This window comes from Bufo gargarizans, chromosome 10, assembly GCF_014858855.1.
Source record: "Bufo gargarizans isolate SCDJY-AF-19 chromosome 10, ASM1485885v1, whole genome shotgun sequence".
In the NCBI taxonomy this organism is placed as follows: domain Eukaryota; kingdom Metazoa; phylum Chordata; class Amphibia; order Anura; family Bufonidae; genus Bufo; species Bufo gargarizans.
In genome coordinates, this window is record NC_058089.1 from 9,143,974 (window position 1) to 9,167,212 (window position 23,239).

The 23,239-nt window shown below is 47.7% G+C and overlaps 1 protein-coding gene across 1 annotated transcript in view; it reads right to left on the reverse strand.

Moving 5' to 3' along the window:
• LOC122920742 (tenascin-X-like) overlaps positions 1-23,239 on the reverse strand; it is a 132,057-nt gene that overhangs the window by 41,914 nt on the left and 66,904 nt on the right. The window contains exons 28-35 of the mRNA XM_044270456.1: positions 22,199-22,474; positions 20,294-20,548; positions 19,894-20,163; positions 18,347-18,622; positions 16,283-16,564; positions 15,952-16,183; positions 14,584-14,871; positions 7,551-8,266 (exon numbers count right to left, since the gene is read on the reverse strand). Coding sequence (XP_044126391.1) covers positions 7,551-8,266; positions 14,584-14,871; positions 15,952-16,183; positions 16,283-16,564; positions 18,347-18,622; positions 19,894-20,163; positions 20,294-20,548; positions 22,199-22,474 — 2,595 coding nt within the window. The remainder of the gene's footprint in view (positions 1-7,550; positions 8,267-14,583; positions 14,872-15,951; positions 16,184-16,282; positions 16,565-18,346; positions 18,623-19,893; positions 20,164-20,293; positions 20,549-22,198; positions 22,475-23,239) is intronic.

Below are 23,239 nucleotides of genomic sequence, written 5' to 3' on the forward strand. Positions count from 1 at the left end.
ATGTTTCCTGAGGTTCTACAATGCCCAGACAGTAGAAAAACCCGTCCCTAGAATTTAATTTTTTTTGTCACAAGTTAGTGGAATATGAGACTTTATAAGAATTTTTTTTTTTTCTTTAAATCATCATTTTCCGCTAAGTTGTGACAAAAAATAAAAAATTCTAGGAACTCGCCATGCCCCTCACGGAATACCTTGGGGTGTTTTCTTTCCAAAATGGGGTCACTTGTGGGGTAGTTATACTGCCCTGGCATTTTAGGGGCCCTAATGCGTGAGAAGTAGTTTGAAATCCAAATGTGTTAAAAATGCCCTGTGAAATCCTAAAGGTGCTCTTTGGAATGTGGGCCCCTTTGCACACCTAGGCTGCAAAAAAGTGTCACACATGTGGTATCGCCGTACTCGGAAGAAGTAGGGCAATGTGTTTTGGGGTGTATTTTTACATATACCCATGCTGGGTGAGAGAAATATCTCTCTAAAGGTCTACTTTTCCCATTTTTTTTATAGAAAGTTGTCATTATAGAGAGATATTTCTCTCACCCAGCATGGGTATATGTAAAAAGACACCCCAAAACACATTCCCTACTTATCCTGAGTACGGCGATACCACATGTATGATACTTTTTTGCAGCCTAGATGCGCAAAGGGGCCTAATTTCCTTTTAGTAGGGCATTTTTAGACATTTGGATCCCAGACTTCATCTCACGCTTTAGGGCCCCTAAAATGCCAGGGCAGTATAAATCCCCCACATGTGACCCCATTTTGGAAAGAAGACACCCCAAGGTATTCAATGAGGGCCATGGCGAGTTCATAGAAGATAATTTTTTGGGGCACAAGTTAGCGGAAATTTTTTTTTTTTTTTCTCACAAAGTCTCCCTTTCCGCTAACTTGGGACAAAAAGTTCAATCTTTCATGGACTCAATATGCCCCTCAGCGAATACCTTGGGGTGTCTTCTTTCCGAAATGGGGTCACATGTGGGGTATTTATACTGCCCTGGCATTTTAGGGGCCCTAAAGCGTGAGAAGAAGTCTGAAATATAAATGTCTAAAAAATTTTACACATTTGGATTCCGTGAGGGGTATGGTGAGTTCATGTGAGATTTTATTTTTTGACACAAGTTGTGCCAAAAAAATGTCTAAATGGAGCCTTACAGGGGGGTGATCAATGACAGGGGGTGATCAGGGAGTCTATATGGGGTGATCACCACCCTGTCATTGATCACCCCCCTGTAAGGCTCCATTCAGACGTTCGTATGTGTTTTGCGGTTCCGCGGTGTCCGTGTTTTGTGGATCCGCAAAACACATACGGACGTCTGAATGGAGCCTTACAGGGGGGTGATCAATGACAGGGGGGTGATCAGGGAGTGTATATGGGGTGATCCCCCCCCTGTCATTGATCACCCCCCTGTAAGGCTCCATTCAGACGTCCGTATGTGTTTTGCAGATCCGATCCGTGGATCCGCAAAACACATACGGACCTCTGAATGGAGCCTTACAGGGGGGTGATCAATGACAGGAAGGTGATCAGGGAGTGTATATGGGGTGATCACCCCCCTGTCATTGATCACCCTCCTGTAAGGCTCTATTCAGACGTCCGTATGCGTTTTGCGGATCCGATCCGATCCGTGGATCCGCAAAACACATACGGACCTCTGAATGGAACCTTACAGGGGGGTGATCAATGACAGGGGGGTGATCAGGGAGTCTATATGGGGTGATCACCCCCCTGTAAGGCTCCATTCAGACGTCCGTATGTGTTTTGCGGATCCGATCCGTGGATCCGTAAAACACATACGGACGTCTGAATAGAGCCTTACAGGGGGGTGATCATCCCATATAGACTCCCTGATCACCCCCCTGGAAGGCTCCATTCAGACGTCCGTATGTGTTTTGCGGATCCGATCCGTGGATCCGCGGATCTGCAAAACACATACGGACGTCTGAATGGAGCCTTACAGGGGGGTGATCAATGACAGGGGGTGATCAGGGAGTCTATATGGGGTGATCACCCCCCTGTCATTGATCACCCCCCTGTAAGGCTCTATTCAGACGTCCGTATGTGTTTTGCGGATCCGATCCATGGATCCGTAAAACACATACGGACATCTGAATGGAGCCCAACAGGGGCGTGATCAATGACAGGGGGGTGATCAGGGAGTCTATTTGGGGTGATCAGGGGTTGATAAGGGGTTAATAAGTGACGGGGGGGGGGTGTAGTGTAGTGTGGCAGGCTGTAGATCCACTCGCTTACCTGCCGATCCTGTGTGCGCGCGTTCACAGGAAGTCTCGCGTCTCGCGATATGACGCGCAGACGCATGACTCTGCCTGAGACAACCGCCTCCGCACCGCGATCCTGCGTTAGGCGGTCCGGAGGCGGTTAAAGGCTATATACACCTTTAGAGTAATTTTTTTTTAATGATTGCATTTAACTTATTTTTGGCAAAAAAAATTGATTTTTTGTACTCACCGTAAAATCCTTTTCTCGTAGTAGGCATTGGGGGACACAGCACCATGGGTATATGTCCAACTACCACTAGGAGGCGACATTAGACATAAAAAAGTGTTGGCTCCTCCCCGTTGGGCTATACCCTATCCACAGGCACTAGGCAGATCAGTTTGTACCAAAAGCAGTAGGAGAGAGAATAAAAGCAAGGAACCAACAACTACCGTACCGGGAAAGATCAAGAGACCAGCCCGGAGAAGCGTAAGTAGAAAACATAGGGTGGGATCTGTGTCCCCCAATGCCTACTACGAGAAAAGGATTTTACGGTGAGTACGAAAAATCCAATTTTCTCATGCATGGCATTGGGGGACACAGCACCATGGGACGTCCCAAAGCAGTCACCGAGGGTGGGAAAAGAACAGCCATGCCACCTGTTGGGTATACAGGTGCGGGAGAACCATGTGACCCAACAGGAGAAAAGCACGGAATAGGCAAGAAGCCTCATAACAAGGGAGAAACCCCAAGGAAGCCACAATGAAGACTGCCAGCACCCCAGGGCAAATGCCTGGGAGAACGATCCAAATGCAAGAAGAAGGCAAAGGGGAACACCCAGCTCAGCCGAAGGCTGGAGAGAAAGTAGGACAGCACCGAGTATTGGAGCTACCTAACATTCTAATTGTCTCAGGCGAAAGCACAAACACCCTGGGGCCAACCCCCGACAGGCCAGGGGAGCAAGAGAACATGAAATCACTGAAGGCCAAACGAGTGAGGGAAGCCATAGCAAGGCTCACTGAGCAGGTGAAGAAGTTAAGCGCCCTATTGAAAGGAAAAAATCCCAAAGGCGCTAAGGGAAACCGCCAACCCTTGGAAGGGGAGGGGGTTGTAAGTAAAAACCAGGAAAAGAGAAAAGATAAGACCTGCATCCCAAAACCAGGAGACGAGAAACGAGCCTCTGAAAACAAAATATCGCTGAGAAGCGCCAGACCGGAGAAACTCTGGCCAAACAAAGTATCAGGGAAAAAAGGGGACCAGATGCAGGCCCAGGATATCTTAGCAAGGGCACACTGGAGTGAGGGAAGCCATAGCAAGGCTCACATATGAAGGGATCAGGTCTCCCCCCACCGCAAAGCAGGTGATGAAGTTAAGCGTCCTATTGAAAGGAGAAAACCCCAAAAGGCGCTAAGGGAAACCGCCAACCCTTGGAAAGGGACGGGGTTGTAAGTAAAGGCCTGGAAAAAAGAAAAGATAAGATAAGACCTGCATCCCCAAACCAGGAGACGAGGAACGAGCCTCTGATAACAAAATATCACTGAGAAGCGCAAGACCGGAGAAACCCCGGCCAAATGAAGTATCAGGGAGATGCAGGCCCAGGAAATCTCAGCAGGAACACACTGGACTGAGGGACATGGGAGTAGAAGGAGAGTTCCCCCATCAGTCTAAGGAGGAAGGTTCTACAAACAGGAGGGAGTCCCTCCCAAAGGAGACCATAAGGTGGAAATGCAAACCATAGCACTAAACCACTCAATACCAGGTACTTGACGTGGGAGGATGGGAAGATAGACACGAATCGCAAGAGGTCCACAAGGCTATTGGAACCCACAAGGGGAACAATCAACCCAGGCCCCTCCCAAACAACGATTATCATACAGAATCTGTGTGGTCAAATGAACGGGGACAAGGAATGCAGAAAGGAGTACCTGCTATGGGCTCACAAGGAACCAGGAACTGAACCAGAGGACAACAAAAACCAGAATATCCAAGAAAAAATTAAAAGAACCACCATAGGGGAAGGAATTGGCCATGGACAACTAGCCATTCTAAGAATAGAGGCTAGCAATCGGCATACATTGTCCCGGGGAAGGCAAGTACAGCAGCTTGGGTTGTACCATTAAAACAACAGACACCCATATGCATAAGGAATGGAGAAGTCGCTATAAAAGAAAAGGGTGTGACTACACGAAAAGTAGAAACCAGCTGCGACCGACATACAGAAGACTCCCAGGGGGAGAAAGTACCAGACAGGCGCAGACAATAGCAAGGTCCAAGGGGACTGCCCTCTGTTAGATAGTACAACTAAGCAGAGAATATAAGGGAACACCCGGACCCAGAAGGAACTACGGAACCCTGTCCAATGCCATAGCAATCAGCAGAAAATTCACCTCAGGTGTGTGGCGCTCAGTGGTTCTGTCCCTGACTCATCAGTTAGGACGTCCAGTGAGGATAATGTCGCTGACCCCTGTCAGATATGGTTACCATGTACATGCTGAACCAGGATGACCATTGTGGACAGTGCCTTGAAAAAGTACAAGGAGCACGACAGTAACGGAGTGGCAGATGTATGGAAGAACCAAAAAGGGAAGTAACCTACATCCGCAGCACAGATTAGAGCCCGGGGAAGGAAGCACCCAGAAATACAGAGACTGTATGGGCCACAGATTGCACCATAGGGCCCAGCACGTGGGTACTAAAAATACCCGCCTAAAACCGAGGTAACGGGGCTGCATGTTGCACTCTAAGGAGAGTGGAAACAAAGCCACAGCATCCGGGAATGCGACCGCATTTGGAGGAAGCAGGTCCTCAACCCGTAACGTAGAAATACGGCTGTGTAGTGCAGAGATACAACCAGACAGGTGCAATGGGTACAGCATCTGGAGATGGTAGAGGTACTAGATCCAAGATTAGAGCAATGTGGCCGCATGGTGCACCCTAGGACCAGAGAAGTGCAACGGCTGCCACGTTAGCAATGGTACCTATATTCCGCTCGGGAAGGGGAAAATAGGGCCGCACTGTACCACAAAGAACGACAGGTGCACACCACAATTAAGTAAGTGCAATGGCAACTGAAGGAGGCCCTCTATTTCGCTTGAAAAGAGAGAAACAGGGCCGCATAGTACACTATAGAGCCAGACAGGTGTAACGGCTGCAGCATCAGAGACGGTGCAGGAATCTACCTAAGAAGGGAGTAAGATGGCTATTTGGTGCACACTATGATGAGGTAGGTGCAGTGGCCACGGCAATACAAGGTGGCCTCAATATCTCGTCCAATAAGGGAGAAATAGTGCCGCAGGGTACACCATAAGGCCAGACAGGAGCAACGGCAACAGCCTCTGGAGATAGTGAAGGTACTCTACCTATGAAGGGAGCAAGGTGGCAGCCTGGTGCCCACTAGAACCAAACAGAGGCAATTGCGACAGCAATTGAGTGGCCTCATAGCTCGCCAGAAAGGGAAAAATAGTGGCGCACGGAACACAATAGAGCCCGCCAGGGATATTGGATACAGCATCAGGAGATGGTGTAGGTACTCTACCCATGAAGGGAGCAAGGTGGCTGAAAACAGACAGGTGCAATTGCTACAGCAATTGAAGGCGGCCTGTATATCTCGCCCGGTAGGGGGAAATAGTGCCGCATGGAACACCATAGAGCCAGCCAGGAGTAATGGCTACAGCATCTGGAGTAGGTGTAGGAACTCTACCTATGAAAGTAACAAGGTGGCTGGAAACAGACAGATGTAATCGCCACGGCAATAGAAGCCGGCCTGTATTCTCTGGTACATGCACTACAAAAGAACCTTTAGAGGCCGAGAAGGGTTACCAACCCTACAAGAGGCGTTTGCCTGAATTATCAGCTTGCCTAGAACATAGCCCCTGGATAGGGGAACCAGTCTGTCGTGTACAGCCTACGAGGAAGGTCTGTTGTGTAAAGCCTACGAGGGCGTACGTACCAGAGACACCGCGTAGGTGTCCCAGTTGCTAAGCACGGTGACGGCTGCCTTACCTGTGCGGTAATTACCTGTGCAGGCAGGAGAGCGCCATCTGAAAGTCCACTAGAGGAGCACCAAACCTGGGTAGGGTAGGTACCACCATGCACGTTTGACTTGACCACACAGAGGGATTCTGCATGGTGGAAGACCGCCTGATGCTCTGTTCCGAGGGAATCGGTGCAGAGGTGTCCCCAGAGGCAACTGACAGAGAAGGCTTCGTCACCAGCCTCAGGCCTGTCCTGGGGCGACCTGAGGATGCCGAGGAGGGGTGGAAGCTAGTTGAGACCACCCGAGGTTGGTCCGTGGGCTACTCCTTGCGTGACCCTGTATCTGAGCGTGAGCGTGGCCCATCTGCAGGATAGACCCCGGGGGGTCAAGGCGACCACATGGAAAACTCCATAGACAACGGACGCACATGAAATAATTAGCAATCCGATAGGGAGGCTGGGAGAGGAGGCCCTCATAGAGGAGCAGGGCTGTCCTATCTGTCCCCGGATGCCACGCTCCCAAGAGGTGCTGCAGCAGCTATTGATCAGGTGGCAGCGCTGCAGGAGAATGCAGCAATTGAGAGGGGAAGGGGGGGGGGGAAGGAGCCTGCAGAGAAATTCAGCCAGAGGCTGCCTACCAGACCCCAGGAGCAGTGCAGCGCACCCCAAGCAGGAGAGCAGAAGATGGCGACCCAAAGATAGCAGGAGCCGACAGCCGGAGGAAGAACCGCCCCTCTGAGAGAGAGCAGGGAACCTGGAGCTGGATTGGTAGGCAGGAGAGGCCCCTCCCAGGCTCCCCCCACAGAGGGGAGGTGACGGAGCAAGCCCGGGAAGTCAGAAAGTGGGCGGAGAGTTGCGGCCTAGTAGGCCCGAAAAGCCGGGGCCTAAATTAGTGGAGCGCGGCTGGAGACGGACGAACAGTGGTGGTTATAAATCCTAACCGCTACTGGGAGGAAGGACCTCTGATAACGTTCCTTCGTGCACCTAGGATGCAACAGTCGGTCACTGAAGGAGCTCTCCAGCTCCATAACAGCTTCGTGCATGGAGTGGGAGACATTGTCTAACAGTGATGTTAATTTTGCTAGAGTTCTTCTCTCACCCACCTCCTGCACTGGATCAAGGGGACAACCTAGGACAGAGCTGGCTTTCTTAATGAGCTTATCTAATCTCGGTCTCTCAGCCACAGATAAGCTGCTCCCCCAACAAACCACACCATAGAATATGGCTGATGCCACCACTGAGTAAAAGAAGGTCTTTAGCACTCCAAAGGACCTCAGTCTCCTCAACAGATAGAGTCTGCTCTGACCCTTTTTGAAAAGAGCATCAGTGTTATGGCTTCAGTCCAATTTGTTGTTCAGGTGAACACCCAGGTACTTATAAGAGTCCACCACCTCAATGTCCCTTCCCTGTATATTCACTGGAACCAAAGCAGAGGGCCTGTGTCTGCGGAAATCCACCAACAGCTCCTTGGTTTTGCCCGCGTTGATCTGCAGCTGGTTCCACTGACACCAATCCACATAATCCTGTGTCCCCTGTCTGTACTCTAAGTCGTCCTCACCTGTAATAAGGCTGACTATGGCAGAGTCATCAGAGAGCTTTTGTAGGTGGCAGCCTGGGGAGTTGATGGAGAAGTCTGCAGTGTAGAGGGTGAAGAGGAACGGTGCCAGCACCGTTCCCTGTGGTGCCTCTGTACTGCAGATCAGCTTGTCAGAGACACAACCCTGAGATTTAACAAACTGTGGGTGTTCTGTGAGGTAGTCAAGTATCCAATGTGACATGTGGTGGTCCACTCCTGCCATCTCCAGCTTGTCCCTCGGAAGTCCAGGTTGGATGGTGGTAAAAGCACTGGAGAAATATAAAAACATGATCCTCACAGTGCTTCTAGGCCTCTCCAGGTAAGTTAGAGCTCGGTGTAGGAGGTAGATGATGGCATCATCCAACCTGATGCCAGGCTGGTAGGCAAACTGCAGTGGATCTAATGAAGACCTCACCAGGGGGCGAAGATGGTTAAGAACCAGCCTCTTGAAGGTCTTCATCAAGTGTGAGGTCAGTGCTACCGGCCTGTAGCTGCTGAGGTCTGGCCTTTATTAAAAATATTGAGCTGTTCAGTCACAAAGGGTTAACTGTTTTTCTAAGGCTACATGCACACGAACGTTGTTTGTTTTCGTGTCCGTTCCATTTTTTTTGCGGATAGGATGCAGACCCATTAATTTCAACGGGTCCGCAAAAAATGCGGACAGCACAACGTGTGCTGACCGCATCAGCATGTCCGTTCCATTGCCCCGCAAAAAAAATAGAACATGTCCTATTCTTGTCCGTTTTAGACATTGTTACTTTTTTTTTTGCGGATCCGCAATTTGCGGACCGCAAACCACGTACGGTCGTGTGCATGTAGTCTGACTGTGTAACTGGTACTTTCACTTTCAACCAACTGAGAGGTAATAAACACTTATTTAAGCCAATTCTTATCAAATGAGAATGTGTAAATTGCCCATTTCCAGGAATGCCACCACTGATCTGAGGGATTCCATACAAAAGTGGTGGACCCGGACAAACCAATTAAGGGTTTTCAGGTCTAGCATGGGGCAGAAAGCTGTCCTTTTTGGAAACCATGAAGAGGTTGGAGTAGAACCACTAAAAATGTTCGGAAGCAGGCACGGGTACAATCACACCTAGTGTGCAAAGAGAATGAATGACCTGAAAAAGGCAGCTGCAAAGATGAAGACTGAGGCAGCGGTGACATGGAGAATCTTCTGGAGGGAGACATAAAATTCTATTTTGTATCCTGATGACACAATCTCCAGGAAAGTGACTCACGTGGGGGAAGGCCTTCATGCAGTAGAGGATTTGCTGGAAAGGGACTTGAAAGGTTTAGGGCGGGCATGCCAGGAAGGTTTGTCCTTGAAAGACAGACAGGAAGATTTTTAATCATGACGGGACGAAGAGTCTTGAAAGGAATAAAACATCTGGGAATTTGTTACCAAAGAGGTGTGGCAACAGGAATGGTTCTGAGGTATGTGGGAACTCTTACCTCCTGTGTCCTCTGAGATAACCTCTTCCAAGCCAATACTGAAAAGCTTTTCGACTAGGAGGGGGAGAGTTATAAGTACCTTTTTAGATGCCATGTCTGCTGCTCACGGAACTGGCTGCTATTATGGAATTGGCTGCTGCTGCCTACTCGGCAAACCGAGCCAACTGCAACAAAAGCAGACTTGGAATTGAGAGAGCCAGGCAAGGTTACCTATGGTTTGGGAGAGGGAAAAGGCCAATTTAGGAGGAACCAACTTGGGGATGGACTGGGGCATCCTGGGAGACTTTAGGCCCAAGGGATTGGGTACAGACAAGGTCAGGCTGTCCGCATGGCAATCTGTATTATAGCAGAAGCACGTAAAGTAGGTAGTGACCCCGGGGCTTGTGGTCTTTGGGAGTTTTCCCTAAAACATGTGGGTCAAAAAAGGCTACCACTAGATGCTGTGTTCCTGAAGAAGTGCTGCAGCAGCTACAGGAGAGATGGAAGGCTCATCAGTTAGTGCTGGACCCACGAGCAGATGACTGAAGGGAGAGGCATAGGAATGGCAGCCGAGGAATAAGGCCGTGATTGAAACAGGATTGGAAGGCAAGCAGACCCCTCCCAGGAAGTGATCAAGGCAGGGAAGCACCGAAGAAAAAAGTCCAGGAAAAAGCGTGACAGAGTGAGCAGCCTGGGTCTCAAGTTGAAGTCCCAGCTGGGAATGAGGCACTGCTGGCGGCCTGAGATATCGGGACATCAAGGCAAGAGTGGAGCAATGAAGAAAGGAGCAGGTCAGGTCAGAAGGCTTTCTGGAGAAAAAACTAAAAAGTTCCAGGGGCCCCAGGAACATATAGGGAAATAGCACAGTCTAGTCCCTGCAGGAGTCAGGAACTTAAGTAGGGAAGGAAAAAAGGCGAGGCCAAAAAAACCCGAGATTTTTGTGGACTCCTGTGGGGGACACAGGACCGTGGGTATAGCTTGCTGCTGCTACTAGGAGGCAACACTAGGCTAGAACTGTTAACTCCTCCCCTGCAGGCTATACCCCCTCCAGCCAGGAAAGAGCATATCAGTTTATGCCCAAGCAGTAGTAGGAGAAAGAAACCGAAACAAGAAGAATAAAAATACGCAACAAACGCCTGTGGTCCGAACCAAACTGAGGACGCACCTGACAAACCTATCGCTAAACATTAGCGTCAAAAGGAAATATCCATACTGGGTGGGTGCTGTGTATCCCAATAAAAACTCAACGAGAAAGAGATTTTACAGGTGAGTCCACAAAAATCTCGTTTTCTCGCTCGTTATCATTGGGGGACACAGGACTGTGGGATATCCCAAAACAGTCCACGGGGAGGGAGAAGCCCACACCCATGGAAAAAACACCCTCATAGAAGCTCAGGACACTGCCGTCTGCAAGAGCTTGCGGCCCAAGGCAGCATCTGCCGATGCGAAAGAGAGCACTTGGTAGAACTTGGTGAACGTGTGCAAGGAGGAACAAGTTGACGCCTGGTATAGTTGGAGAGCCGAAGCCCGGTGACAGTGAGACCAAGAATCGCCAACCGCCCTGGTTGAATGAGCCATGACGCTAAGGGGTGGAACCTTGTCCCGGGAGTGGTACGCCTCGATGATGGTTGAACGAATCCACCTAGCAATCGTCACCTTGGAGGCCACCAAGCCCTTGCAAGGGCCTTAAGGAATGACGAACAAGGCGTCCGTATGCCAGAAGGAGCTTGTGATGAATAAATAAATCTTCAGTGCCCGCACCACGTCAAGCCGATGGAGAGCATGCTCTTGAGGATTTGATGGAGAAGGGCAAAACAAAGGGAGAACAGTATCTTAGTTAAGATGAAATGCCGAGACTACCTTCGGCTGAAAAGAAGGTATCTGGCAAAGCACCGCCTTGTCCTGGTGCAGAATTAGAAAGGGCTCCTTACAAGAAAGTTCTGCTAATTCCGAAGCCCGCCTAATGGACGTGATAGCCACTAGGAATGACACCTTCCAGGAGAGCAAACAGGGCGACACTTAGTGGAGAGGCTCAAAGGGGGTCGATTGTAGTGCTCCAAGTACGAGGTTTAAGTCCCACGCGGGGACAGGATGACGATACGGGGGGACAGTGTGAACCACCCCCTGAAGGAAGGTCTTAACCGGGCCCTTCAAGACCAAGGGGTGCTGGAAAAAAATCAACAGCGCAGAGACTTGACCTTTCAGGGAACTAAGGGCAAGACCTAAGTTCAAACCTGCTTGCAGGAAGGAAAGAACGGTGGGCAGCGAGAACCGCATAAGGGGAAGGTTACGTTCCTCGCAAAACTGCAGGAAAGAAAGTCAAGTCATATAATAAATCTTGGACGATGCCGGCTTCCTGGCCCTGATCATGGTGCTGATCACCTCGTCGGGGAATCCTCGCTTCTTCAGAATGGCAGTCTCAACAGCCACGCCGTCAAACGAAGCGACTGTAAATTCTTGTGGAAGACAGGCCCCTGAGAGAGAAGATCATCCCTGAGCAGGAGGGGCCATGGTACATCTCCCAGAAGAAGGATTATGTCGGAGTACCACGCTCGACAGAGCCAATCTGACGCGATGAGGATCGTCTAGATGCACTACGTCTGGATTTTGCGCAAGAGCCGGAGTAGGAGAGGAATGGGAGGGAATGCATACAGCAGGGCGAATCCGTCCTATGGCACTACCAACGCGTCTATGGCATATGCCTTGTGGTCCCTTGTGCGTGAGAAGAAGACTGGAAGTTTGTGGTTGAGCCTGGACACCATCAAGTCCACATCCGGTCGACCCCAACGGAGACAGATCGCCTCGAATACCTCCGGATGCAGAGACCACTCCCTCGGGTCCACGGTCGTCTGACTGAGGTAATCCGCTGTCCAATTCTCCACTCCCGGGATGAAGACCGCTGAAAGAGCTGGCACATGTTTCTCTGCCCATTGCAGGATCTTGGCCAACTCCTCCATCACCGCTTGGCTGCGGGTTCCGCGCTGGTGATTTATATATGCCACAGCCGTGGCGTTGTCAGACTGGATTCTGATCGGCCGGCCTCTCAGGAGGGGGGTCCAATGAAGGAGGGACAGGTTAATGGCCCGGAGTTCCAGGATGTTGATGGGCGGTTAGGATTCTGATAGAGACCATGCGCCCTGAACTTTTTGAGGTGGGAAAACTCCACCCCACCCCTGGAGACTGGCATCGGTGGTGATGACCGTCCATTAGACCGGGAGGAAGGACTTCCCGGACAGTACTGTTGGGGCCACTAGCCACCAGCTAAGGGCCGAACGCACCTCCGGGGACAACACTATGTGACTGTCCAGGGAGTCCGGAGATATGTCCCAAGATGATAAAATTGACTGCTGAAAGGAGCAGGAGTGAAATTGCGCCAATGGAACCACCTCGAAGGAGGCTACCATTAACCCCAGGACTTGCATGCAACTGCAAATCGAGGGACGTTTGTGCTGAAGAAGAAGGCGATCAACCGAAGGAGGGCTAGATGCCTGTCCAGAGGGAGGCGGACACGTGCCGCTTCCATGTCGAGAATCCGTCCCAGGAAGGTGATCCGTCTGGAGGGATGAAGCGAAGACTTGTGGAAGTTTACCAGCCACCCAGAGTGATTTGCAGTATCGACGCCTTGACCAGAATGTTGTCCAGGTAAGGAACCATAGTGATGCCCCTGAAAAGAAGCAAGGCAAGGAGGGGAGCGAGTACTTTTGTGAAGACTCACAGCGCCGGCGCCAAACCAAAGGGAAGGGCGACCAACTGGTAATTAAGGGAGCCTATGGCAAAGCGGAGAAACTGCTGATGCGCCGGGGCAATGGGGACGTGTAAGTACGTGTCCTGGATTTCTGAAAGGAAAGAAATGAGGAAAGAAATTTGCCTCGGTCCAGTGAAGCAATCACGGAGCGAAGGGACTCCATTCTGAAATGTTGAGTCCGGAGGAACCGGTTCAGAAACTTGAGGTCTAAGACCGGGCGAACTGACCCTTCCTTCTTTGGAACGAGCGTTTGAGGCTTTAGTGCGGAAGGAGTGCTTGGACCTCCCTTCGGTGGAGAGGACCATTTAGACACTGAGTCTGCTGAAAAAGGGTAGAGCAGATCTAGTCGCTTAGAGGTGGTGAAGCGACGATCAGGCCGGTCCCATGCTTTTGAAATGACTACCGAAAAGTCATCGTGCAGCGGAAAGGACTTCTGAGTACATTTGGATCTAAGAAATGACACCCCTTGACTACCTGTGGAGGGAGAGGCAACTTGTAATTGGAAAGTGTCCTGGACCGCTGTGACCAAACTGTCTACCATGGAAGCAATCCTGGAAGATTGTTCCACATCCAGATTAGAGTCTGATTCCCCAATTTCCCCATCAGACAGAACCTCAACAAGGAGGGAGGATGTGTCTGAGCGTGACCCATCTGGGGGAGGGGATGCCAAGGCTTCAGAGGAGGAGAGATGTCCTGCTCTAGGCCGTTTTTGAGCATGTCTGCCCCTAGAATGCTCGGCCGCGGTAAGTGCGGCCTGCATAGGTGGAGCGTTATCAACCAAACGACCCATAAGGGCAAGTGCCCAGTCCGGAGTAACGGTTATAGGGCGGTCAGCCGGCTGCGTGGGCTGGGAGGGCAGAATCTGACTGGGAGCAGCGCATGCCGTACAGCGAGGGTACTTAGTTTTGCATTCAGTACACTCATCATAATGAGTAGTAAACGGCTTGCAGGGTGCTCAGTTTGGTTTGGACATGGCTGGTCCTAAACCCGCTGCCTAGACTCCAGGCTGGAAGGGGTTAACTGTTTTACCAGATCGCCAAGAGGCAAGGGGTTAACTGTTAACTGTCCCACCAGTGCGCCGTGCAGCAGGTTCCGTTTGGTGAGGAGATGGTCGACCAAGTGCGGGAGAAAGAGGCTCTGCCCCCGTATTCCGGCGGGCATTGTAAGCCCTCCCTTCAGGCGGGGCTATATGCGGCCTACTTCCTGTAGCGTCCTCGGCCTCAATTTTAATGTGTGGCCGGACGCCGCCCTCCGAACCCGTCCGGCGGAATGTAAAGGTGGCACTACCCGTCTCGGGTTAGCGCGCGCCTAAGAAGAGTATCGGGTGGCGCGGAGATGCCGTGTGCCAGCCCCGTTTGCAAGCACGGGCTGGCAAAAATGAATTAACCCCCTTCAGTTGGGGGCTCGTTCAGGATCTTGGATGCTGATGGCGGCGCGATGCGGCCCGCCAAGTATGAGCCCCATTAACCCCTGATTTGCTGCATGGGAATACTGCTGCCAATGACAACCAGCCGGCCCAGTGCATAATTAACCCTGTAAGTCCCCCAACCGTGCTGCCATTATTATGGGATGGGACCCTTGTATTGGATGGATGAGCGGGGGAAGGGGGGTCCAGGGGGGGATACTTAACTCCGGTTTACTTACCCCATTTTCATCCTCTTCTCTTCACCCTCCCTAAGTGGACCCGCAGGGTCACGTGTTCCAGCAGGGTCACCTCCTCGGCAGCTGGCACCGGAGTGGCAGGAGTCTGGAATGGCGGAAGGGTCTTGCATTCTGGCGGCCTTAGGTGACCCTTTGGCTGGCGGGAAGCAGGGGAACTGGGCTACCCTGGCTCCTCCTTTGCTTCTATGGGGAGGTTGAGCGGTGAGGGAATCCGACACCAGCCTTGCCCCCCGGGATAACAGAGAGGCTGGGAAACTCTGTTTCCCAAACCTAAAAGGGAAAAAGGAAAAATCTAAAATCAAACGAAGAAACCACCTTGCTTAAGGCACGGAGGTCTGCCTCCTACGGACACTAAGCTAAAACTGATATTCTCTCTACTGGCTGGAGGGGGTATAGCCTGCAGGGGAGGAGTTAACAGTTCTAGACTAGTGTCGCCTCCTAGTGGCAGCAGCAAGCTATACCCACGGTACTGTGCCCCCCAATGATAACAAGCGAGAAAGTTGGATCCTGGGATGGTGAAAGGCCCACAGACTAGGAGGGGATGGACCCGGGAGCAGAGAAAAAGGCATGAAAGAGGCGTAGGGAAACCTAAGCTAACAGAAGGAGGAACATACTCGCTGTTCTGCACCTAGAGGCACCACAGGGTAACCCCTTCGATAATCTCGCACATGAGGGAAATACCAGCATTCCACTACGGATGCAGTAAGGGAGGGTGGACTGGATGACCAGTGAGGTACCGAGGGATGCACTCACAGGGGTTTCCACTAAAGTGGGAAAAGAAAATAGAAAAAGCATCGAGACCTTCAGAAAAAACTGGTTGATCCAGTGTCTGTGGACCACCTGAGCTGGGCCAAAGCATATTTTCTAGTGGCATTTGGGGATATATCCATGATGTTGTGTTCTCCAATGACATTCTTTAAAGAGAACCTGTCACCTCCAACAAACATCCCAAGCCGGCAGCAGTACCTTAGAGTAGCCAGCAGCATGTTTGTAAAGATCATTTTCTTCCTGCAGGCAGAGAAGCAGAAGCTGTAAAAACATTCTTTAATCCCCTTCCGGCGCGCTTCTCTAGTCAGGCTTGAAGTCACGTAGGCAGCGGCCTCCTTGCTTCAAGTCACGGTAACCGACTTGGGATGTTTGTTGGAGGTGACAGGTTCCCTTTAAGACGTAACGTTTAAAATATGTTCCTAGAATTTTTTCATGAAAATTCTTTCCTCTACCCTTTTCTTTCCATTACTCTGCTCCCTCTCCATTTCTCTGTAGTGTATGTCACATTTTATGAAAAGTTGCAAACAGTCATGAGAGAACCTACTTGTATAGACAGATGTGCTGACAGGTGAACTCGGATACCCCCGGACTCCAACTGTGACCACAGTAATGATGTAATTAGTCCCTGATTTCAGGTTCTGAAGGGTGACATTTGTTGCGTTGCTGGTCACAGTTATGTTAGTTGATGGGAACATCCCATAGCTTATATTATATGACTTAGTCACACCGGTCATATATACTGGCTCTGTCCAAGATAACGTCAGATTCTTAGTTTCAATGCTGATAAGGGATAACTTTCCAGGTTGGGTTGGATCTGCACAAACAACAATACAGACAGGTGAGAACGTATAAGCACATGACGTATAAGGGAAAAGTGACAGTAACAGAGGTGAAGGATGATGATCCGAGTCACCATTAAGCAGATCCTGATCATACTCACATGTGGCCTCTGTCACTGGAAAAGACATCTGGCTGCAGTTCTCACTGACTGTCTGTACGGTGACTGTATATTCTCTTCCGGGCAGTAATCCTATGAAATTCACTTGTGTAGTTATAGTTGGTATTGTCTTATTCACAGCTCCTGTTAGACTGACGGTATAATTATCCACTTTTCCTTCAGGTTTTTTCCATGTTGCTCCAAGAAAATCAACCGACTTGTAATTGTTCAGTGAGAGGCTGGAAACTTGTCCAGGAGCTGAGAATATCACAAATTATAGACTGGTTACGCCACATTTACAAGGCCTGAAGTTTGTGCTGATTATCTAGAAAGAATGTTCCTATGAACGCTTGTTCCTGATAATCAGCCTTTGTAAAGGAGCACAAATGACCAAATGAACAAGCGTTTAGCTCGTAGGAGCAGACACCTTAATACTCGTTCCTGGGAAGCAGATCGTGCTGTCTAAACAGCACTCTGCTGTCCAGGAACAGTGATTTTGTATGATGATGAGTGATAGCAGCAAGGGTTGCTTGTCCTTATACTGTGGAGATGATTGCTCTATCTAAATGCAGGGCCTCAACCTCCTCTTAACAAACAGCGAATTGTCAGGAAGAAATCCTTCATTTACAACAAATCGGCTGTTCCTCACAGCATCTAAATGCACCTTTGGTTATGCAACACTGAAAGGGGTTATCCAAGTATTTAAAATTGAGGACCTATTTGTGTGTTCAGTGCTAGTGTCAACTTATGGCTAGGGCTACACAGTGACATCACGTTGTCACATGGCAAATCACTTCTTATGATTGTCAGTGTGGTCACCATGCAATACACTGTGATGTGCAAGTTGCACAAAATCCAACACAATTGGATTTTTGGTTGCAGGTTTTAAATTGCATGCGACATAGTACACGTCTTGTGCCACTGCCACCTGCCTGTGATTGTTCTGCAGTTTGGTTGCCTATTTACAGCCAAATCACTATTCTGAAACTTGCTGTCACACAATACATGTCACAGTGTATCCCATTGTGTCATGTCAGCCACTACAGAGATATACTGCTTAAAAAAGTTCTCTGGGAATTAAGAAAATAAAATCACTGAAAATACTTAAATATTACTTTATTATAAATATATTCCCAAATACATTTCATTAGTTGTAATGGCTCGTTTCGTCTAGGTAGCAATAATAAGGAGCAATAAAATGGCCGCCGCCCTATTAGTACATACAAAACCTGTCCTAATCACATAACAGGATGAGTTACTTCAGAACACTGAGCTAAAGAGCTGCCTCATCCTCATCTCTGCTCTGCTTATCAGGGATTATGAGACATGAAGTACAGAGAGGACAGATAGGTGGAGATGTGGCTAATGAGAAACAGCTCTTGTGTACAGTCTCAATTACCACAGCCTGTCCTGTCCGTCCTCTCTGTACTTCATGTCTCCTCATGAATTCCTACACAGATTCAGATGAAGATCTCATCAATTGTATTCAAGATCATAATCCCTGACAGGCAGAGCAGAGAGGAGGATGAGGCAGCTCTGTAGCTCAGTGTTGTGAAGTAACTTGTCCTGCTGTGTGATTAGGACAGGTTTTGTGTCTACTAATAGGACGGTGGCCATTTTATTTCTGCTAATGATTGCTCCCCAGACAAAATGAGCCATTATAACTAATGAAAAGTATTTGGGAATATATTTCTGATAAAGTAATATAATTTTTTTTTTTCATTTTCTTACTTCCTGGAGAACCCCTTTGACCTCCATAGTTAAGCTGGATTAATTATAGAGGCAGATAAAGGGGATGGGCACTTGACAGGATGTAAGTGTCGCTGCCAATTTTCTATAAATAAATTCAGTAGAAAACAATTTTCATCATATTTACATAAATTGGCATAGTTAAGCTGGATTAATTATAGAGGCAGATAAAGGGGATGGGCACTTGACAGGATGTAAGTGTCGCTGCCAATTTTCTATAAAGAAATTCAGTAGAAAACAATTTTCATCATATTTACATAAATTGGCATACTGTGAACACATTGGTATTACTTGTGCAGGTAGATTGTGACGCCGGTTTTGATTCAGTGATGCCATCGGCAGCTCTGGTATACACCATGAATTTATATGTTTCTCCTGCTGTCAGATTCATTATTGTCGCTGATTCACTTCTCACTATTGTATCATTTATCATTTCTGATGGTGAGGTGAGATGGGTCTGGACTCTGTAGCTGTAAGACGTCTGATACTCATCAGGTTTACTCCAAGTCAGAGACACAGAAGACGAGGTCACATCACCGATCTGCAGAGAATTTACCGACATCGGTTCTGAAATAAAGGAAGTACAAACATTCAGTGTCAATACAGAATGAGAGTAAAACTTGCAGGGGCACATTTACTAAGACCGGATAGTATTAGTTTTTCCCTCTGCGCTGCCGTAAGATCCATCTAATTTATGACGAGGTGTGCACCAAGTCATAAATTAGGCGCATCTGTGGCAGTCAGTATGCCTGGAGTTAAAACTACGCCAGCCAGTTTTTAGCTTACATTTGCGCCTGTTCCCAGTTGCAAATGTAAGTAAATTTGCCGGGGATTGGAGTCCCAGCCCCGGCAAGGCCCCAGGCACACACCTACCCTGCCCCTATTATGCCCAACTGGCGTAAACAGCACAAAACAGGCCACATGACAAAATTTTGTTGCATGGTTGGACAGAAAAGGGGTCTCGCAACACTTTTTACATCTGAAAGTGTTGCAAGTCCCTTAGTAAATGTGCCCTGCAGTGTTGTGTAATACAGTAGGTAACCACTGCTCAAAACCTGAAAATCCAGAGTTGTAATTAGAGCCTGGAGACCAAACTGCAGCCACATCACTTAGGGAGACTATGGACTATTTTACACAGGCAAGTTGAACATACAGGTTCATAGGTGTGCTAAACAAATTCAATGGTTTTTATGTGTCTATTCATAAGGGCATATAAAATACATCTGTGTTTTAAAGAAGCAGCACGCACTACTTTAATCTATTTTGGGGATAGAAAACGCTCATTAAAGTTTTTGGTGGGTGTTCAAAATATAGATGCAGCCCTATATTATCTGTATGATATCAATATGCCATCTGCATGTCAGCCATATTTGCTTCCATATTTCAAAGGGCCTGTGTTATCTCATTGCATTTCCTTCTTAAAAGACAGATTTCGGGTCTACAAGGCCTTGTTTACATCTATGTCAGGACCTCCATCCCAGATTCCATGAAAAAGGGGAAAAGCCTTGCATGGGGGACTTATTTCTCTGCTGAAAAAGCAGACTCCTGAACGGAAACTGAAGTGACCCCATTATAGTCAATGGAATTTGTTTGGTTCCATTCAGGTGAGTTATATGCAAAATCATGAGGATAGGTCATCAATGTAAATCCTGGCAAATCCCTGTAAGCAATAGCTTTCAACATATGCTCCTAGCCTGTCTTATTAACAGACTCAACTTTTCATGAAAACTCTTTAAAATCCTTTCCTCTACCCTTTCCATTACCCTGCTCCCTCTCCATTTCTCTGTAGTGTTTGTCACATTTTATGAAAAGTTGCAAACAGTCATGAGAGAACCTACTTGTTTGGACAGATGTTCTGACAGGTGAACTCGGATACCCCCGGACTCCGACTGTGACCACAGTAATGCTGTAATTAGTCCCTGAGGTCAGGTTCTGAAGGGTGACGTTTGTTGCGTTGCTCGTCACAGTTATATTAGTTGATGGGAACATCCCATAGCTTATATTATATGACTTAGTCACACCGGACATATTTACTGGCTCTGTCCAAGATAACGTCAGATTCTTAGTTTCGATGCTGATAAGGGATAACTTTCCAGGTTGGGTTGGATCTGCACAAACAACAACAATACAGACAGATGAGAACATATACAGCACATGACGTATACGGGAAAAGTGACTGTAACAGAGGTGAAGGATGATGATCCGAGTCACCATTAAGCAGATCCTGATCATACTCACATGTGGCCTCTGTCACTGGAAAAGACATCTGGCTGCAGTTCTCACTGACTGTCTGTACATTGACTGTATAATCTCTTCCGGGCAGTAATCCAGTGAAATTTACTTGTGTAGTTATAGTTGGTATTGTCTTATTCACAGCTCCTGTTAGACTGACGGTATAATTATCCACTTTTCCTTCTGGTTTATTCCATGTTGCTCCAAGAAAATCAACCGACTTGTAATTGTTCAGTGAGAGGCTGGAAACTTGTCCAGGAGCTGAGAATATCACAAATTATAGACTGGTTACGCCACATTTACAAGGCCTGAAGTTTGTGCTGATTATCTAGAAAGAATATTCCTATGAACGCTTGTTCCTGATAATCAGCCTTTGTAAAGGAGCACAAATGACCAGATGAACAAGCGTTTAGCTCGTAGGTGCAGACACCTTAATACTCGTTCCCGGGCAGCAGATCGTGCTGTCTAAACAGCACTCTGCTGTCCAGGAACAATGATTTTGTATGATGATGAGTGATAGCAGCAAGGGTTGCTTGTCCTTATACTGTGGAGTTGATTGCTCTATCTAAATGCAGGGCCTCAACCTCCTCTTAACAAACAGCGAATTGTCAGGAAGAAGTCCTTCATTTACAACAAATCGGCTGTTCCTCACAGCATCTAAATGCACCTTTAGTTATGCAACACTGAAAGGGGTTATCCAAGTATTTAAAATTGAGGACCTATTTGTGTGTTCAGTGCTAGTGTCAACTTATGGCTAGGGCTACACAGTGACATCACGTTGTCACATGGCAAATCACTTCTTATGATTGTCAGTGAGGTTACCATGCAATACACTGTGATGTGCAAGTTGCACAAAATCCAACACAATTGGATTTTTGGTTGCAGGTTTTAAATTGCATGCGACATAGTACACGTCTTGTGCCACTGCCACCTGACTGTAATTGTTCTGCAGTTTGGTTGCCTATTTACAGCCAAATCACTATTCTGAAACTTGCTGTCACACAATACATGTCACAGTGTAGCCCTTTGTGTCATGTCAGCCACTACAGAGATATACTGCTTAAAAAAGTTCTCTGGGAATTAAGAAAATAAAATCACTGAAAATACTTAAATATTACTTTATTATAAATATATTCCCAAATACATTTCATTAGTTGTAATGGCTCGTTTCGTCTAGGTAGCAATAATAAGGAGCAATAAAATGGCCGCCGCCCTATTAGTACATACAAAACCTGTCCTAATCACATAACAGGATGAGTTACTTCAGAACACTGAGCTAAAGAGCTGCCTCATCCTCATCTCTGCTCTGCTTATCAGGGATTATGAGACATGAAGTACAGAGAGGACAGATAGGTGGAGATGTGGCTAATGAGAAACAGCTCTTGTGTACAGTCTCAATTACCACAGCCTGTCCTGTCCGTCCTCTCTGTACTGCATGTCTCCTCATGAATTCCTACACAGATTCAGATGAAGATCTCATCAATTGTATTCAAGACCATAATCCCTGACAGGCAGAGCAGAGAGGAGGATGAGGCAGCTCTGTAGCTCAGTGTTGTGAAGTAACTTGTCCTGCTGTGTGATTAGGACAGGTTTTGTGTCTACTAATAGGACGGTGGCCATTTTATTTCTGCTAACGATTGCTCCCCAGACAAAATGAGCCATTATAACTAATGAAAAGTATTTGGGAATATATTTCTGATAAACTAATATTAAATTATTTTCATTTTCTTACTTCCTGGAGAACCCCTTTGACCTCCATAGTTAAGCTGGATTAATTATAGAGGCAGATAAAGGGGATGGGCACTTGACAGGATGTAAGTGTCGCTGCCAATTTTCTATAAAGAAATTCAGTAGAAAACAATTTTCATCATATTTACATAAATTGGCATACTGTGAACACATTGATATTACTTGTGCAGGTAGATTGTGACGCCGGTTTTGATTCAGTGATGCCATCGGCAGCTCTGGTATACACCATGAATTTATATGTTTCTCCTGCTGTCAGATTCATTATTGTCGCTGATTCATTTCTCACTATTGTATCATTTATCATTTCTGATGGTGAGGTGACATTGGTCTGGACCCTGTAGCTGTAAGACGTCTGATACTCATCAGGTTTACTCCAAGTCAGAGACACAGAAGACGAGGTCACATCACTGATCTGCAGAGAATTTACCGACATCGGTTCTGAAATAAAGGAAGTACAAACATTCAGTGTCAATACAGAATCAGAGTAAAACTTGCAGGGGCACATTTACTAAGACCGGATAGTATTAGTTTTTCCCTCTGCGCTGCCGTAAGATCCATCTAATTTATGACAAGGTGTGCGCCAAGTCATAAATTAGGCGCATCTGTGGCAGTCAGTATGCCTGGAGTTAAAACTACGCCAGCCAGTTTTTAGCTTACATTTGCGCCTGTTCCCAGTTGCAAATGTAAGTAAATTTGCCGGGGATTGGAGTCCCAGCCCCGGCAAGGCCCCAGGCACACACCTACCCTGCCCCTATTATGCCCAACTGGCGTAAACAGCACAAAACAGGCCACATGACAAAATTTTGTTGCATGGCTGGACAGAAAAGGGGTCTCGCAACACTTTTTACATCTGAAAGTGTTGCAAGTCCCTTAGTAAATGTGCCCTGCAGTGTTGTGTAATACAGTAGGTAACCACTGCTCAAAACCTGAAAATCCAGAGTTGTAATTAGAGCCTGGAGACCAAACTGCAGCCACATCACTTAGGGAGACTATGGACTATTTTACACAGGCAAGTTGAACATACAGGTTCATAGGTGTGCTAAACAAATTCAATGGTTTTTATGTGTCTATTCATAAGGGCATATAAAATACATCTGTGTTTTAAAGAAGCAGCACGCACTACTTTAATCTATTTTGGGGATAGAAAACGCTCATTAAAGTTTTTGGTGGGTGTTCAAAATATAGATGCAGCCCTATATTATC